Raw genomic sequence first — 18729 nt, forward strand, 5'->3', positions numbered from 1 at the left:
AAATGAGTACAAGTTGAGGAGAACTAGTACGTCTACTTGCAAGTTTAGGAGATTCCTAGATAATGCATTCAGAGATAGATTTGAGCACAGGGTTAAAAGAGCAGAAATTCGCCATTGAATGCTAAATGCAGCCCGCACTAAATGCGATGGGACTTGCACACCAAGTGAAGAACAACGTAATGCCCAGTCTACTCAAGTCTTTTCAGGCTGAGGTTGAGAACACTTGTTCTGAAAGAGTTTTGTGTACGTAAGGGTACATCAAAAAAAAAAAAGGCTAAAAATGTAACTAGACACAGGAGCAGCAGCGGCAGTTTAATGAAGTAAAGCAGATGCCTACAAAGTGTCTGCTGTGAGTCTACAGTAAACAGTTGCTCACATAATTGCCCAGCATTTCTTTAAAGAGACTGGATGAAGAAGTTCAAACTGGATTGGTCTTCTGTAAACAGAGTAACGTTTGAGAGTGTGGAGGAGTTATGTGAAAGATACCCCGAGGTGCACAGCCCGGTCTAGGGACGGTGATGGGGATCAAAGCCTTACTCCATGTAGTACCAGGGGCTATTCACAAGTTTTGCAAACCGCCTTATGCACTAAGGGAGGCTGATGGTGTTATTTCGCCTGATAATTGCAGTGAATTTTACAGTGAAAGTGAGGAGAATCGGTGGGGTATCTTTAAAGCAGAAGCGTAGCATGCCTGCCACAGCACCTTGGAAATGGGCTACAGGTCCTTGGGAGAGAACACACCTTGATTTTTGCAGACGATAATAAGTATATGTTTTGTGGTTTTCATATGCTCGCTCACCTGAGGAAATCATTTTGAAGACCACCACAGCCGGCAAAACGATTGAGGTTTTTGAGAAACCTCATTTGCATCATGCAGATTGCATAAAGAGGTAGTGACAGACAGATCAGGAAAGTTATTAGGAACACATCTGTATACATGTTCATGGTAATCCAGCCATTCATAATCAATCATGTTGACTCATCGCAACCCTAAAGACCACAGCTAACTTGCATAACGATGAAAAAAGGATATATGCTGTACTGGAAGGAAAGTTTGCATGGATGCGTATCGGCAGCAATTTTACCTAACAAGAACTTTATGGACTTTATTTATATGAGAATTGTGGCTTTTTTTTTTTCTTTCCCTGGCACACTGCAGAGTATGCTAATCACTTCAGTCTAAAACAAGCTTGGGGTTTCCATTCCCCTCATTGATGCTTGCTTCCTCTGTTTCACAGAAAGACCCTCAGAGGCTCATGTCACCTCCCTCAGCAGATGGCTGGGGCGAACGCAGAATGACAGGCCTTGATTTCACTGATGCTTAAAATATGAATTCACCAACTGTTGTAGAACAATTTCAATCTTTAACCTATTTTCGCACCGGGGCTTGCACACTGAGAAGACTTTCCTCATCAAAGGCTCGGCACAGCTCTCAGACTTTTCATGCAACTTCTGTGCAAGATTTGTTTTTAAAAAAAAATAAAATCCTAACCCTATAATACAATAAGCGGTGCAGCTGCAATAAGTGGAAACATGACGAAACACACACTGTAAAGCATACATTGTTGGCCCGGATTTAATGCCGTTTATCCTGGCGTTGTCACTCTACGTAAGACTATGGTGTTGTTTGTAGATAGCGCCGCTGAGAGCTTTGGTTTACAGGCTTGCATCATTTGAAGGTGTTGTAAGGCTGTCTTGTCAGTCTTTTACTCCCACTCTCTCACAGCGGGAGACCTCTCTGGCAACAGCAGACACATGGAATGTGGTGGCATGTTCCATGATCACGTAGTCTTTGATGGGTGAAAAGATGCTGGGGGGGGGTTGTATTTGTTCACTTTGTTTGTTTGTTTGTGTCTTTGCGTTTGTGTGTGTGTGTGTGTCAGAGAGCAAGTGTGTACGCACACAGACGGGACTATTTACATTAGGAAAAACACATTTGAGTATTGGAATCTTCACGGCATTGTGGCCTGTACGCCAGTCAACCCTCTCACCTTTTCTGTAGAAGTAGCGGAGGCAATAGTAGGTGGTACTTCAGAACATTTTTGGTCCACTTACAGCTCAGTCTGAGTTGAAAGCCGTTTTATTAACAGAAACGCACAAGGAGACAAAGCGATATACTAAATGTGTCTTCTTCTGCTGCAATACATCCGTCACTTAATCAAATCAAATCATTTTAATGAACCGTGACCTACTGTGAGTGACCGCATTTAAGGTGCCGAGGACAGTTTTGTCTTGTTTCAGAACAGTCAACACAATTGTTCTTTCATTGATTTGTATTCTGTTTTAATGTGAAATCTCCATCACTACATTTTAAACTCTCAACAATGCCAAATGCTTACAGTCTGATTATCCAGCAAAATCCGCATGCGAGGAAGGAGCATCAATGTGAGTCATTGCCTCACGACTAATGTCATTTCTTTTTTTTAAATGCTTTCCTAATACAGAATAGAACAATCTGGTCCCCATATCTAATACATGATTCCATTGATGTGGAAATCACGAGGGAGAAGCATGGGTAAGTGTCCTTCACACTCACAAAAGGTCATTGTTTGATTTTTTTTATCAGTTAATGGATGCTTGACGGAAATTGAATCAGTTACAATTGTGATAATTGATCAATATTCTTTTTTTTTTGCCCCCAGCAAATATGCCAAAACATCCAAGCTTCTCGAATGTGATCTCATCTGCTGCATGTCTTCATCATATACAATAGTAAACTTAATGCCTCTGAGTATTGGTGTGATTATGTGACATTTTATGGACAAAACACTTCAACAATTATTAATGATTAATTAGATACTTCTACTTCATATTCAACATATGTTTTAAAAGCTTTCCCTGACCAAGCCTGTAAGAGAGCAGAGAACATTAGTCTTTTATTTTTCTAATATATGATTGTTGTTGTTGTGCAATGATTATTGCACGAGCGTTGCAGCTCTAACCATGATCGTCCTGTCGCCTTTAGACGGAGCCAGAGCACGAACGATTTCCGGTTCCGTGTCTGAAAACGGGCTCACGTTTGTCAAACGCTCGGCTGCTCTTGAAGTCGGCCCGTCTCTCTGTGCATGTGTTCATTTTGAGGGACTGGCTAGATTGAGAAATGTCGGCCATTAGAGACGGTTTATTTTGATTAGTTGTTAGATGCCGCGCCTCACCTCCTGCAATTACAAATCGAACTCCCTTTGCTGCTTGAACAAGCTGCTGCTTGAACAAGCTGCTGATTGCCACGCTGATTATTGGGCCACAGAACTGCCATTGTGGTTTTAAAACCTTCATTTGTTTCTTTTTCTCAACTCTTCCCCCTCAATCAAACAGGAACTCCAAATTGTGTTAGCTTTTATTAAAAAGAAACAAAGGAGCCAGAGGCAGTTTGTGTACCTGACATGCATGGCTGATGACTCTCTTTTTAAACATGCAGTGTGATCGGCTTGTAACGGTTTGTGCACTCGTACCGCAGCGTCACGTTGTGGGGGGGGGGGGGGCGGCATGGTCTGGTGACTATCACACAGAAGCTGGGTTCATGTTTTACATTAGCTCTACGTATCTCATCGCAGGTACTTCAGTAGATGGAGAATACAGTGGGCTGAATCAGATCTAGCCTAACGTCCGCCGGGTGAACAGCTGGAATAGGTGATGGCGAATGTCAGCTTCTGCACAGAATACATGGAATATTGATTTTTCCTTAAGTTTACCAGCGCAACATTCGCCCGAAAACCTTTAGCTGTACGCCGTTAGCAACATATTCCGTGTGTTTGGTGATTTTTCTCTCTGTCTTTAACACTTACTGCACTCCGGTCAAAATAAATACCGCTCATTAAAGAAACGAAGGGTGGATCATACATGTCTGGGTTATTGTGGTAGGTAGTAAAGATGCATCAAAGGAAATACATTTATGATCAAAGTTAAGCGATATGTCCAGAGATCCAGAGAAAGTAAAACAAGTCAAGGGGCTGCCCACGGTTATGTGTGGGGCAAGAGACAAGCTGCACTAGTTTAAAAGATACAATAATGTTAATGTTATTATTATTATTAATTAAATTCGGTGGCACATGAGTTAGGATTGTCCATGAGCAGTAAAGCCACTAGCTGTAATGGTCCTATCAAATGTAAGCACAAGGAGAGGACTGTAACTCAGAGAATTCATAGAGAAATTTCATAATTCGGTTATTATCACTCACAATTTAAAAAAGTTAAGACTTCAAAACTGTCAAGACCAAACCTGAATGAAATAAACGTGAGATGATTCTTAATAATAACCCGTCCACAGACTGTTAACCTTGATGCGTTCAGAACATCATCACGGCGTTGGCAGAGCTCCACTAGAGGGGAGCGCTCCACAGGTTTGAGCTAGATCTTAGTAAGTGATAGGGAAATCAAGGTTAAGGGATGTAATTCCATCATTAAGGATTAAAGATTTATTAGACATGGACTGAGAGTTTAAAAGAGCAAAGACACCCGGAGTAAGGGGCTTAGCTGAACTGGAAAATACTACAGCAGACTATAATGAAATTACCGTCGCCGTTGAAGACACAGAACGCATAGGGTATCAATTCTAGACTGGATCCTAACAGGAATACTGTATGAGTCCAGGGAGGTACAGTCAGGTGGTAATGAAAAGAAACGGATCCTAATGCTTAAACTCGCATTGAACCGTGACTTTTGTGTACTGTTACACCCCTACAGCGTGACTATCCCATAGAGAATGGCGAACCCCATTTACACAGAGGACCCGCCCACTTCGCTCACATCAACACGGGCAGACACAAAGACAATGCGTACATGGATCCTGAGTGTGCGCGCATTCCCACGCTTAATTATGCCAACGGCCGAGGAGGATTTGGAGTTCAATAGCACTAGAGTTAGCTCGACGTCGGGGAGAAGCGGTCCCATTCTATGGCCACTGTGAGGACACAGAAGACTGTCTGGCGAAGGACAACTCGTAGCATTTTAAGTCTTCTGATACGTCTTCATAACAGAGTGGGCGGTATTGTCTGATGACCATTGGGCCGCTTTGAGATTGCATCAGTCAGCTTTATTTCAGGCCTGGAGACCTGCAGCACAGCCAGCGTACGTAGGTATAGAAAGCAGATCGGGGTCCTGCGATGAGTTTATTGTTCACAAGCGGTTGAGAGGGGCTCTGACGAGTCGTGACAGCTTAGTGCACGAGACACGCTGCCTTAATTTGGATACACTTGACTAATTTTGTATATCTGCTTTAAAAAAAAAAGTGTATTCTCTACAATGCCTCTCCCCTACCAATAACCACGTTGTCTATTAACCTTGGTAAATATGGAGACGTTTCTATTTTCCCAGCACATATTGGGATATGCATTCTGTCAGGCTGCATTTTATAGATATACCCTCTCTATAATGCACAGTCTAGCAAACAAGTATTATATTTTGTATACAGAGAAAAAGGTTTGGATGAGGTCTGGCTATAGGCTTCCCTTATCTCACTCACTACCCGCTCTGCAACCTTTGCTGTCTTCATACAGGTGCTTCATACAGCAGCCCGTGTCACAGATCATCATAAAAGAAAACATACATAACGGCAGGATTGGTTTCTAAAGTGCTTTTCTTGCCGGACTGAAGCGCGACGCTAAAGAAATCCAAAACATTTCGAGACCTTAAGATGTTGTTTTTACTGTTCTATAGACAATTAATAGCAGCATGGTAATGAAACCCAAACACCTAAGGGTATACGATAATCCATTCCCACTCGGGCTTTCACCCATACTGTAGCTATATCAATTCGTCATATTGAGTGTGGTCTCTGTAGTTTGCATAAAGAGCTGCAGCTGCAGAGGGAGCGAAAAAAGGGTTCACACAATGAGCGCACACATGCATAAACACAACGGTGTATATGATTCTTTTTACGTTGTTCATGTTGGTCTAACTGAAGCGTTCGGAGACTCTATCGCATCAAACAGCCGTCTGCTGCTCTGTCTGCCTCCAGTTTTTGATGTTATTTTTTTGCTTTAGGATAAAAGCAAAACCAAAAAATGAATGTGAATATAAAAAAAAGAAGGATAGCACAGGCTGCAGCAGTATTCACTTGGTAACAGTGTTTAGTGTCCAGCATGTGTCGTACTGTAGGAGGGATGATCAAATGAACTTTGCTATCATTTCACATTCTCTGTGGTTCCACACAAAACTTGGTTTTCCTACTAACACTCCTGACATTTACTGTGTCACACTCATCTCAGCTGAGCACGGACAGCGAACATGTGGCTGTTAAAGTACCTGGACTACTGTTCTGAAGAAGGCAGACGCATCGTGCACACCTCTGGGACGCGAGTGTTTATTTTGCACATTACGTTACTATTATTACACCAGGAGACAATGCCTGTAAGTCCACAGACACCTGTAAGTCTCACCTCTTCTCTTTGGCTGCTGGGAGTTTAGACATCGAGCTTTGTTGGAGTCTCTCACATGGGATTCACACTATTGGCTGTAATGTTGCACTTTCTACCAGGAGCCAGGGGAGACCCATTCTGCTCCCGGTGTTTATCTTTCAGCTTCTGGCAGTGATGCCGTTTTAATGGTCGGCAAAGTGAGCTTCAAATTGACATTCGGAGAAATTTAATGTTTAAGGGCACTTGTCTTTTTAAACTCCTTGACTTTCATCTCCACGTATTTCCATTACCCCATTCATATTCTGGCTAATGAAGATCTTTTTGCACTTAACCTGACCGATGGGAAATCTCCTACCCCCAGGACAGCAGTAGAATAAAATGAGTATGAACCTGTTACTGGGGAAGTGGAGAAAGTATGTTAAAAAGGAAATCCGTGCAGATTCCAGGGAGCCAAACGATTAGATTAATTTGGGAAATCACTTTTAAGGCTTTCGGACGTAATTCAACAAATCTTTCTCCGCTGTAGCCTCCAAGCCAGCCCGAATCTCACAAGATGTATTTCTTTTTTCTGTTGTAGTCTGGAAAAGATCCATAGAGAATCGACAGAGTCATCCAAGTGTAAGCTTGACCAATCAGAGAGCTATAGATGATGTGACTGGGCACCTCGACTCCGAAACCTTGTTTTGGGCTTATAAATGAAGCAAGGCCTATTTCTCTTCTAAAAGTAATGTATAAAAAAAAAAAACAATGTCAGTGGACAATGTGCGAGTCCAGACCGTCAATTTTGTTCCGGTTTTGAAAGACCACAAAAAGTATACACCACAAATCATTTTCTGAACTTCTCAAGGATTCTCAGGAGATAAATCTCAAAGTGCAAAGGGGGGGGGGGGGGGGGGGGGGGGGGCTCTTTCATTGTTTCGTTCATTGTGAGCATGTTTTTAATATTTCAGTGAAATAGAAGAGAGTGTGACTATTGCTCTCTCTGTAACCATTTAACCTCCTCAAAGAGATTTTCTAAATCAAAGTTCACCGTTTTGATATTCTTCACATTTTGAAAGACTATGAGCGATGCTTTTAACCGCTGATGCGCTGCAGTTATTCCATTTCATGTTAGCTAAAGAACCCTAAAACAGGGTCACGCCGGGCGTTTCCTTACCGTTTCAATACTTCAAGGTAGTCTTTTGTCGAGCACAGAATTGCAGGACATAATACCGGCTTCAACATGTATGACCTTGATTTGAGCAGCACTGTATAATTCAATGTCTCTGCACCTCAGCGGGTCTGTGAGAGAGATGCATCTAAATGATAGATGACTTGTCATTTATCACTGTCGTCACCTTGGCACTCAGAAGGAAATAACAGCCCAGCCGGGGTGTGTCACTTCCTGTGTGCGGCTACTTCGTCTTTGCCTAAAACCGTTTAGCTGTCGAGTTGAATGTCAAATACTTTACAATGGCGCGCGCACACACACTGGCACACACAAAAACATAGTTATTATTCATCAACACACATCAACACACATGCATACTTTAGCTCACATTGTCATGATCAGAACGTTGTGATCAACTGGCATCGCCAAAGCTGGAAACTGTCACATTTTACACAAACTGGCAAGTTAAGTGAATTTCTCAAACTTGTAAAACATTATGAATTATTCCTTAGATGCTAGAGTCATACTTAAAGGATCGTGCAAGGACTTTGGTATATTTAGCCCGTAAACTAGACAGTAGGTTTCGGTCTGTCCACTCTGCGCTACAGAAACATGGCGGTGCAACGTGTATGCGTATAGCGTGAATATGGGCGGCTCTTTCTAAGTTATCAAAACGCTAATAAAAACAGAATTATGATTACTGTATTACATTTCTGCCAATAGATCCATCTAAATCCTACAAAGTGCACCAAGCAAGGGGCAACACAGTGTACCTCAAACAATACATTTCAGTCTCTACACTCGGGAGTCACTGGGGACCTTTGTGCCTGGCAGTGAATGCTTCAGATGCTGAGTCATGTCCTCTTTCATCCTCACTCGTTGCAATCACTCTCTACTGACACCTGTCAGAGAAATGAACAAGTGCGCTGCTGCTTTCTGGTTGTTCATCAGGGCGTCCACTTCATATTTCATTCACACATTGATTAATTCCGTAGAGGCAGGGAGTCGGCCGTACCTTTGGCTGAAACTGTTCTCCTTCCTCCGACAGTGGAGGGTCACGACCCTGTGGCCTTCGCTTCTGACATCCTGACTCACCGTCCACGCAACAGGGTTACTGGCTCTAGCTCCCAGAAACGCCACCCCGTCCTTCAGCTTGACCCTGAAACACACAGGTTAAAAGAAGAAACATGACATTAGAACTGTCCGCTCCATTACTGGAAGTGTCACCAGAACGGCTCACAAACTAAGTTTCAGAGCTTCAGAAACTCTTTTATTCTCTTTCTCTTCCCCGACTCAAACAAACATGTTCGACAGACAGAAATTAATTGAGGTTGGCTTTAATTTTCTCAAGGTGTCAAAAAAACCCCAACTTCAAACACTCATGTTCTCTCTATCACACACGCAACAAGGACATTACATTATGAATGTTTTTAGACGATAGTAACAGACCGATCAAAAATATGCTTTACTAATATAAAAAAACGATCTATTTGTTTTTAAAGTATTTTGGTGGTTGCTAGATGCAATAATTACACTTCCAACTAAATTGTGTTGACAAAGGAACTCCATTATCCATTTTGGATAATCATTAGTGGAAAAACAACGCAAATGCTTTCAAACTTTCCACGGGTGAATATTGCTTTAGGGAAGTGAAACTGACAGGTACCAGTCAAATCATTTCATCAGCACTGATGGAACCTGAAATAATCACGACTCAGGGTTAGCGAGTTCAAATGAACCGCTGTGAAGATGTGTTGAACCACCATGAGAGTACATATGCAGGACTCTTCAGAACATCACACACACACACACACACACACACACACACACACACACACACACACACACACACACCTGGGGCGTTTGCCAGACCTCAGATCTCTGCAGCCTTCATGCCACCTCTGCCCCACCCTATTGTCCCTCTATCACTTCCATTACTCCTGGTCACAGTCTGCGGGGGAGGCGATACAGGTGGCGAAGAACCATGACCTCCTCCTCTTCCAGTGTACTGACACGTTGTTGCTCTCTTCCTCCTCCTCCTCCTCCTCCTCCTCTGTCACATGCAATTACCATGAAGTCAGTGAGCAGCTTTCAGTGCCTTCTTTTCCAACATTACAAATTGCTCCCGTTCGAACCGCTGCCACGAATGCCGCGGTATATGTGTTTTATGTGGGGAAAATGACGGCACGAAAAGACAGCTCTGAAGTAAAACACCAACGGCACAAAGAAAGGTGAGCAGAAAGAAGCATTTCTATTCAGTGAAACATGAACGCAGGGTAATTTTTTTTTTACCCGGCATCAATCTAATTGGAGACTGTCCTCGTTCAGGAACTGCAAAAAAAACTTGTAAAAGATGAAGAGAAAAAAAAAACTGAGCGTTAACGGTGGGATAATGACATGACAAACCACGCAGCGGTCCTCAGAAGAGCGCAGCCATTACATCTTCAGTGTTCAACCGGTCTTCTTTGATCCCATCCAGGCGGCCGAGGCGGCGATAACTGGCCTCGCGTCGGTCGCTGCTTCTGACGAGCAAAGATAAAGGCCGCCGGCGTGGAACACGCAGACAATAACTAGGACGAGGCGACTGATTGTCGTCCGCCCTCCTGTTTTCCGGTCGTTGCGGCAACCACAGTAATTACTACAAACTGACAAGCAGGTTCAGCACTGACGGTGGACTAATCAACGAATATGAACTTGAGTCTTACGTTGTTGTATTGATTGGAAATATAGAGGCCCAATTAGAGCGGGCGCATGCTTTAGGTCCCGTGATGATATCGAGCAGCACCTTCTTCCTCTCCTTGTCTTTTCCTGCTAACCTATGACGGATGCCATTAACTTATTGTGTTTGCATCAGTAGAGTCAAAACCTAGTTGATTGATCAATGCTGATAAAGAATGAATCACTCCTGAGCTACAGTGTAAGTATGCTGTCCATGGTCCAGATACTCTGTATTCTTAATGACTAACCCTTTCTTTCTTTCTTTCTTTCTTTCTTTCTTTCTTTCGTCCTCTCTTTCCTCATACTCACTCTATTTCTCTCACACGCATGACAGACAAACCCAAGCATGTACTATAGCCAACACGTAAGCATACTGAATTACCAAATGGCATGTTGTAAATGAGATTGCTTTGGCTAATATGATTTCTGGTGAGGGAGGAAGAGGAGGAGGGGGGGGGGGGGGGGCAATAAAGGAAAAGCGATTCGAAAGGAGGCCCCTTTCACATGCATCAGCACATGAAGCTGCCTCATTAATTCCATGAAGACCTGCATCAGTGGGATGAGTATTTACAGATGAGATGAGGTTGTCAGAAAAGTTTTCAGCTCTCCCCTGATTAATGCTCAGAAATGACACCCCCAGACGGCCCCCGCCCAGATGACATGTCACCACACCTCGCATTCTGGCATGCCTCTCGTCTGCCGCATGACATACTAATGCATATTAATGTCACTTTAGACAGCAGGGAATTAAATGGAATACAAACAATTCTGAATACAACATTTAGACACCATGTTTTACAGCAATCGATGTATCAAGATAACAATAGTAACAATGCATTACCAATGAAATGAAACCCAATTTCTACAGAATTTAAGTTTGACACGTTAAATATACTGCAGATGGGAGTAATGACCTGAGTAGTGGCTGAAAAATACACCTATATAGAATGCCTCCATTGACAGTGGTGGAAGAAGAATGCATGTTTGTTACTGAAATAAAAGTAACAATAGCACACTATTAAACTACTCCATCACAAGTCAAAGTCCTGCATTCATCATTGTACATAAGTAATGGTTCAGAACAGCATAATGTACATAAACTGATAATAAAACATGTGGGCCACTTGGTTTCAGCAGAAACGAGCTGCGAACGCAACATTGATATTAAATAGTCTATCTCTACCGCATTGATGTGCAGGCAGTAATTTGATGTTAGACCTGTTAAGGTCGAGCAATATGTTAAATACGTCTAACCGGCCACCTTCACCCCAACAACCGGCGATTGGCGATATGTTCACGCAGTTGTGTGTGTGTGTGTGTGTGTGTGTGTGTGTTTTCGCCATGAAACAAATGAAAAACATGTTTTTGACAAAAGGACATGAAGCGCACGTTTCCGTGAAACCCAATTTCAGCAAACCATAAGATGATAATGACTGGATATAATTCATGAAAAGGAAAATAAATTGCATTAATGATTACATGCTGTCATTCAAAAACATGTTTTCTACTTGATGCCTAAATGGGCTCTCGTAGTTCCCATGACAATAGCAATGGGGGGAAAAGGGCACATTGAGATTGAAGAAAAGGGAGAGAGGGTGGGGGGGGGGGGGGGGGGGGGGGGGGAGCTGGTGTAAAGGTCTCTGTGGTGAGAACAGGGATGGAGGGATAGCTTGGTGTTTAAGGTGTTTGAGCAGAGAGAGGGGATAGTGGTTTACAGAGACCAGCCAGGCAAATTAGAAAAGACGAACGTTGCATCGGTGTCGATGAAGGACAGAGGATGAAAACATTTAGGAGAGGAGAGGAGTCGAAGAGAGGGCTTTGTGCTCAATAGGCTGGAGTAAGAACTCGTAGTTTTAGTTCTTTGCTGTCTGTTCTGGTCTTGTACTTCCAACAACAGCAAAGACATTTATTAATGTCGTCCTTAAGAAGCTATTTCAAAGGTCATGTCACCCGTTAAACTTAAAGTTAAAATTACAATCCAAGAGAAGAATCAGGATGAAAACTATTCCCTGTATTAGGTTGTAACAGATCATTATTATTGTAAAGATGGAGACAAAGAGAACCCGATAACTTCACAAGGACATACATGCAGTTAGTACACACACACACACACACACACACACACACACACACACACACACACACACCTTGGTCTGTGTCTATATCTGATATGATGTTACCACGTTGGCAGAGAGTGGGTTGCTGGACAGAGCTAACCTTAAGTGGAGATAAATGAAAGCGAGAACAATAGCTCTGATATCTGCTCAGCCACGAAGAAAACCACTCTTGGTTTCTGGAGAGGCTCCTGCAAAGGAGGAGGCAGATGGAGAAAAGCTTTAATACAGACGAGTCGCATCACGAACGACCTGCAGCCAGGTTCTGAGGTGTCATTAACTAACCCCATTGAAATGTCTGAAAGGAAAAAAAAAGGCCTGCATGACAAATTGGTCAGATGGTGAATCTAAAACACACGCTAACTTGTGGTTGGGCGTATATTCCAACATTTATTTTAAAACGGTAGTTTAGCTGAATTCAATTTACTGACAGCAGGCAAAATTGGCAGAATCACATTGAGCTAGTTAAGTTGGCCCACGTCCCTAAATTCTCAAACACCTGCAGCTAAATCCAGTTATGAAATAAACACACAAGCTGTTTGGAACCCTGGCTTTATTCATGCGCCCTTCCTCCCTCTCTATCTCTCTCGCTCAGAAACAAAATAATCTCCATCACCTCGCGGTGAAAATTAAATTAGATGGTCGCCGATGACAGGTGAACCGGGCTGGGAGCTGGTTCAGTAAGTTGGTAATGTGAAACGGGGAGATGCTCTGAGTCAATTAGCTGAGGAATGGCTGTCGGTGGAGTGTTTTTAAGGGTGAGCAGACGCGGCCAGATGCGGAGATAAAAAGAGGGCTAATTCAATTAATGAGTATGATGCTGTTCTTCCCATTATCGGCGCTAGTTAAAAGTGCTGGTGCGTGGCAACGCTGCAAACGGAGGACAAGATGAACACTATCAGATAAAGAGGCCCCGCCAGACAAAGCTCTTCCCCTACCATGCATGCTGCTGCATCGCTCTCTGTGTCTCCCTTTTGTCTCACTTTCCCCATGTCTCTTATCCTATCTCCCTCTGTCTGTTTCCTCTGAAACACTCCCCGCTTCCCTCAGCCTTTCTCCCATTGCTCTCTCTATATATCCTTCACCAGAGCTCCGCGTCTAGCTTTGGAGCTCTGGAATAAAGATTTTTTTTTTTTATATATATATTTTTAAATTAGGAAACAGAGATGCTGCACACTGCTGGTCACTTTAAGTCACTTCATTTAATTATCTAAAGCTTCGTCGGGTAATTTGAGGGTCTACAGACCTAAACGTCTCAATTGAGTAAAGTGAGTCCAAGTGATCGCTAGTGTGCAGAAATTCTGAGTCCTTCTCACTTTACAGTTTTTGGCCCAACACACTTGTAATCAAGACTCGATGGTGTACATAAACTCTGTTCAAAGCTTTTAGCCACGCTAGCAGCTAGGCTAAAAGGTCAGTCAGTTGGTCCAACAAGAATTTTAACAATTACATTTTTTTTACTGACATTCATGGTCCCCAGAGGATGAAGTCCACTGACTTTGGCGATCTCCTGACGATTCCTCTACCGCCACCCGCAGGTTGACATTGGTAGTGCACGGTGAAAAGTCTCGACAGCTGGATTATCATGGGAATTGGTGCTGACATTCATGTTTTTTTTTTTCATTCAAGTATTTCCTCTGACTTCTCATTTTGTGCCACGATCATGTCACATTTTCAGTTTGTCCAAACAAGAGCATTACTGACTAACAGAGCTGCTAGCTTGGCTATACTGTTAGCATTACTTATGTAGTTTGACTTAGTACTTCTCCTAACGTGCCACTTTCTTTCTGGATGCCCTTTCTAGTCCTGACTACTAAACGTGCCTGAAACGTAATCAATAAATGAATATGTGATTATTTAAACTTCAGACCGAGCTGGAAATACTGCAATCTAGTACAATAACCATGCAAAAAATACTGCATTCTACTGCACTTGTTCAAAATGGAATCTGAGGTGAAAACATCTTCTCACTTTTTACTTAGGAAAAAGAAGGAGGAATGAGGGAGCATACTGTGACATATTCAAGCAGACTATCATCACCTAACCTTCACCCACACCCTCTAATTTCCTCAGGATGTTGCTGCTAAAGTGCTGTTGCCTTGCATGAGGCTTTTCCGCTCCTTCAATTTACCCTTGTGAAATATAAATTTTCCGTCTTTGTGCCAATGACTGCCTATCATCTCACAATCATTTACAGATCAATATCTGTGTGATCCAAACCAGGTGGGGGTTTTTCGGAGCTGTGAAGGGTTAAAAGCTACCCATCTATCAAGGGACAAAGAGGATCAAAGGGAGTGCTACTCGAAGTGCCTCTTAGTCATTTGAACCTTCAGTTGATTATATTGAGTGCTACTTAATTGAGGAGATGCTGACTGTCACCAAACACTAGACACGTTTATAATCAGGTAGCTATGCAAGAAACTCTCTGTACTGTCCGAGGAAAGCACAGGCTTTGCTTTGCTTTTCACTCAGAGGACAGAGTGGAGGAGCTGACTGCCGTCAGCCAAATCCTCTCTTCATCCATTCCTGAATGCCTGAAAAACACACCAGGCATGGCGATGCCTCGTCTAACATCTCTTTCGCCGTCTTTTTTTTTTTTTAATTAAAGGGAAAAGCAGACAGATGGCTGACATATGGAGCTTGGACCTGAGGTCTGGGAACAAACTCCCGCCCTTTAAAAAAGAAGAAGAAATAACTGTCAGAGGAGAGCAGCTGACTTCAAATGAGGAGAGGTTCAAAATGTGAGCTGGCCATAGCCTCGTGACATGAACGAATCCATGACAGATCAAGAGCAATCACATGGGCAGGAGCACTGAGAAATGAATTTGAGTGGAATTCAAAGAAGCCCCTGAGATTGTGTGAGGAAAGAAATGTTCCATTTCAAAAACTGGGCAAGGTTTCATACAGTACATCTTAAATACATCTCTGAGGAAATCATTATTTTGCTGTCAATAAAAAAAAATAATAAAAAAAAACCAAACATAATTTGGACTCCTGGTGTTTTGAGCAGAAGCGTCAGTATAAACTGCAGTCACACTGATGAGCCTCATGGGTGCTTTTCACTCACCGCATGAGAACTGTTGCGCATGAGCTGAACAGTGAACAACAGGGATAGCGCAATATATGACTTTGAGGAAATGAATAAAAACTGATTTCTACTTCATTAGTGGGTTTTCAGAGAAGTGTCATGCTATATGAAGGCTTTCACATAAAAAAAAAAGAACAAATGCATTTTACATCAACCACATTTTGTTGAACATATACAAATGAGGCTAATGGAATCCTCAAAACATCATTTTGTAAGCAACAGCCTCAAGAGTGCTATAATAATAATAATAATAATAATAATAATGTGATGAGATAGCACTAATGTGGAGCCCAGTTCTGCATAATGCATGGCTGCTGGTTTGAGGCAGAATGCAACACATGCATAAGTTATCATGCAAAGGGTGAGATGTAATTAAAGCATTATTTACTCAAAAACTGGAAGCAGGGGAAGCTGATGAGAAAGGAAAGGAAATTGTGGATCATAAAAAGTGAAATTTACCAAAGCCAATAGCTTAGAGCAGTCAATGACTTTGTTTTTTTTTTTTAATCTGCCCGAGCTTTCTTTATCTCCTTATGTCACGTATTCAAGCTTTTTTTTTTTTTAAATTATAAAAAGAAAAAGAAAAAACCCTGTAAAATGGCAACAAATGATACATTACAGAAACAGGCTGGATGTGGGTGAGTATTGACTGAAATGACAAAGAGCTCTGTGTGTGTGTGTGTGTGTGTGTGTGTGTGTGTGTGTGTGTGTGTGTGTGTGTGTGTGTGTGTGTGTGTGTGTGTGTGTGTGTGTGTGTGTGTGCGTGCAGCGACTGTACAAAGCAGGCCGACGGGATGATGACACTGAGGGGTGTGACAGCGCAACACCCACTACGGCCAAGAGCAAGTCGCCTCCAGTAAATCGCAGCCCGCCTCTCGTCACGACGCAAGACTCAAAATGTGAAATTCAAGAACATCACCAATCTGGCGCCCGACATGTAGGACATTTCAACCCTCATTTGAGTCGCTGGATTTGCAGCGCAAGCACGGGATTTCAGATTAACACGAATATGAAATATGTGTCATGGGTTTCCTTTTTTTTTTTTTTTTTTTTTCCCATAATTGTCGAAATGTACGCCAAGCAAGTGTACAAAACAAATTCCAATGTTTCATTCGCTTTAATGCTGGATTTCAGGAACTCACTACTACTGCTGCTGTAGATTAGCTGAAGAAATGAGGTCATGTTGTCGCAGACAGAGACTTGATCCCTGTGGCTGCCGTTTGAATGGAAGCCGTGCCAGTTAAATAGGGGATAGGGCAAACACATGCAGACGCTGCTTCCAGTAAAAACCTATTTGACACGAGGTTGCATGCGGGGGGATAAAAATTAGACTTTGCATTGGATTTTGTTGGGCCGGACGGATGATCCAGGACTGATCCAATATTTGGATGGACGCAGAAGGGGGCCAAGCAGTATAATCTCAGGATGTAGTGAGACAGATTATGGCAAGTTGGTAAACCTGCTGTAGAAAGGGTTACACAGATTAACACTGATGTGACTGGGAACATACAGTAGTCACCCCGATGACCCTGATGAGGGCCACAAGCAGAAACACGCTGGTCTGGTAATAAAGTTGTTCTTTACACGTCCGATGTTGCTCGAAGTGGAAAGAACAACTTGAGACTTTTTTTTTTTTTTTTTTTTTCCATTTCTCCGTCCAACTTGGAAGTAGTTGAGCTTGTGCCAAAAAAAAATCCCTGCTCCGCTTCCACATATAGTAGCACTGCAGTGAGCAGTGAAGTCAGTTTCATTTACACAGCCCGACATTAAACATGACAACCTGAGCAGACCCTTGGTTCCAATAAGGAGACGCCCGAGGAAGAGCAACAGATAGATGATGGTATTGAGGGTGATGCTTTCAAATCAACTCGTCAAATATTTGAATGGCACACATTTGCTTGTCAGACATATTAACGACACGGCAACGGATTACAATATTTAGGTCTGCCGTTAGATAACGGGGGGGGGGCCTACACAAGGTTTTCTTTGGGGGGGGGCCTCCTTGCTTTGTGTGTGGGTGTTTTTTGTACACATACACAGACAAGAAACCATTAAAACTGCTGAACTGTGTCATTGTAAATCCATAAAACAGTTATGAGAATGCGGTAGAATCTTATTATATTTTGTTTCAACATGATTGCGATCGCATAAAACAGATAAAGCAGAAGACGACCGTTCATTCACTTTTCCTACCTAAAAATGAACAAAAAAAGTAATTGTCATTAATTATTGACTGCATGAATTGAGCCTGAACAATGTCCATCAATAAATATGGTCGTAAACTATAACATTGCTGTAAAACCTAATAAAAAGTCCAACTTGCCAACCAGATATTATTACAATCAATACATGAAGAGTGATTTTTATAGAGCGGAATAGTTTTTGTGTTTCACGCAAAGTTTCATATTATGCACATGGAATCAGGGTAATTCATATATTTAGGTATTTCATGTTTGTTATCTCCTACTGTCTTGTGCTGTAGACAAAGTCCAGTTATGGATCAGATATCTTTGGCTGTGTTTTAGCTGTTACATTTACCCACATCATTATTTCACATCTATAATTCACATGAAGTGTCTGCTAGTTATATCGGCCAACTCAATCAGCTCTGTGCAACACCTTCCGTCTGCAACAGACTGGAGAGAGCAGAGAGTCCCGCCTCTGGGACCCTTCTGAAGCCGGCTGTCTAGAGGGGCTGCAATCAGCTGCAGTGACCGCATCGCTGCAGGGCGCCTGGAGGAGAAGCAATCTCGAATCCACCTGCAGCTGTCGCGAGCTTATGCAAGCGTTATTGACAGATTATTAGCTATCCTTTTAATATTTCTCTCTCCCTTGCATATGCTGCTCATTTCCTATCAGCTAATTCATATCAAACATCGACTCAGCTCATAGTTTGGATATTTTTCACTGAAAGTTTTAGTTGGAAATAACTTGCGACTGAAAATATACAGTACTGTCAGAAAACAGCTTTTGCAGCGTGCGCATCAAGCAGATGAAGAACAAAAATTCATAATTGCCATATGTATGCAAATTACATCAATCTGAAGCCATTACTGAAACAATTAATCTTTGGCAATCACTAAAACATTTTAATCACGATCGTTACAAATGGTTGACTATTCATTATGCCCTCTAATTAGATCATAAATTGTATGAATACACTGTTGTGGGAGGTTTTTGAAGGATGTGACACGCTGGGGACAAACACAAAAGCCAGCTAGGACTGATGAAGTGTGCTGCATTAATGGTGCTGGGAGCCAGGGTTGCTGAGAAGGTACTAAATTCCGGTTCTCTCCGGACTTC

The 18729-nt window shown here is 42.4% G+C and overlaps 1 protein-coding gene across 1 annotated transcript in view; it reads right to left on the minus strand.

Moving 5' to 3' along the window:
- Positions 1 to 18729, minus strand: part of LOC137868879 (transmembrane protein 132C-like) — a 122761-nt gene that overhangs the window by 48362 nt on the left and 55670 nt on the right. Inside the window, 1 exon segment of the mRNA XM_068705884.1 lies at positions 8522 to 8665. Coding sequence (XP_068561985.1) covers positions 8522 to 8665 — 144 coding nt within the window.

This window comes from Cebidichthys violaceus, unplaced genomic scaffold (genome assembly GCF_023349555.1).
Source record: "Cebidichthys violaceus isolate CVI_PGR_0920_01 unplaced genomic scaffold, fCebVio1.0.p SCAF_12, whole genome shotgun sequence".
In the NCBI taxonomy this organism is placed as follows: domain Eukaryota; kingdom Metazoa; phylum Chordata; class Actinopteri; order Perciformes; family Stichaeidae; genus Cebidichthys; species Cebidichthys violaceus.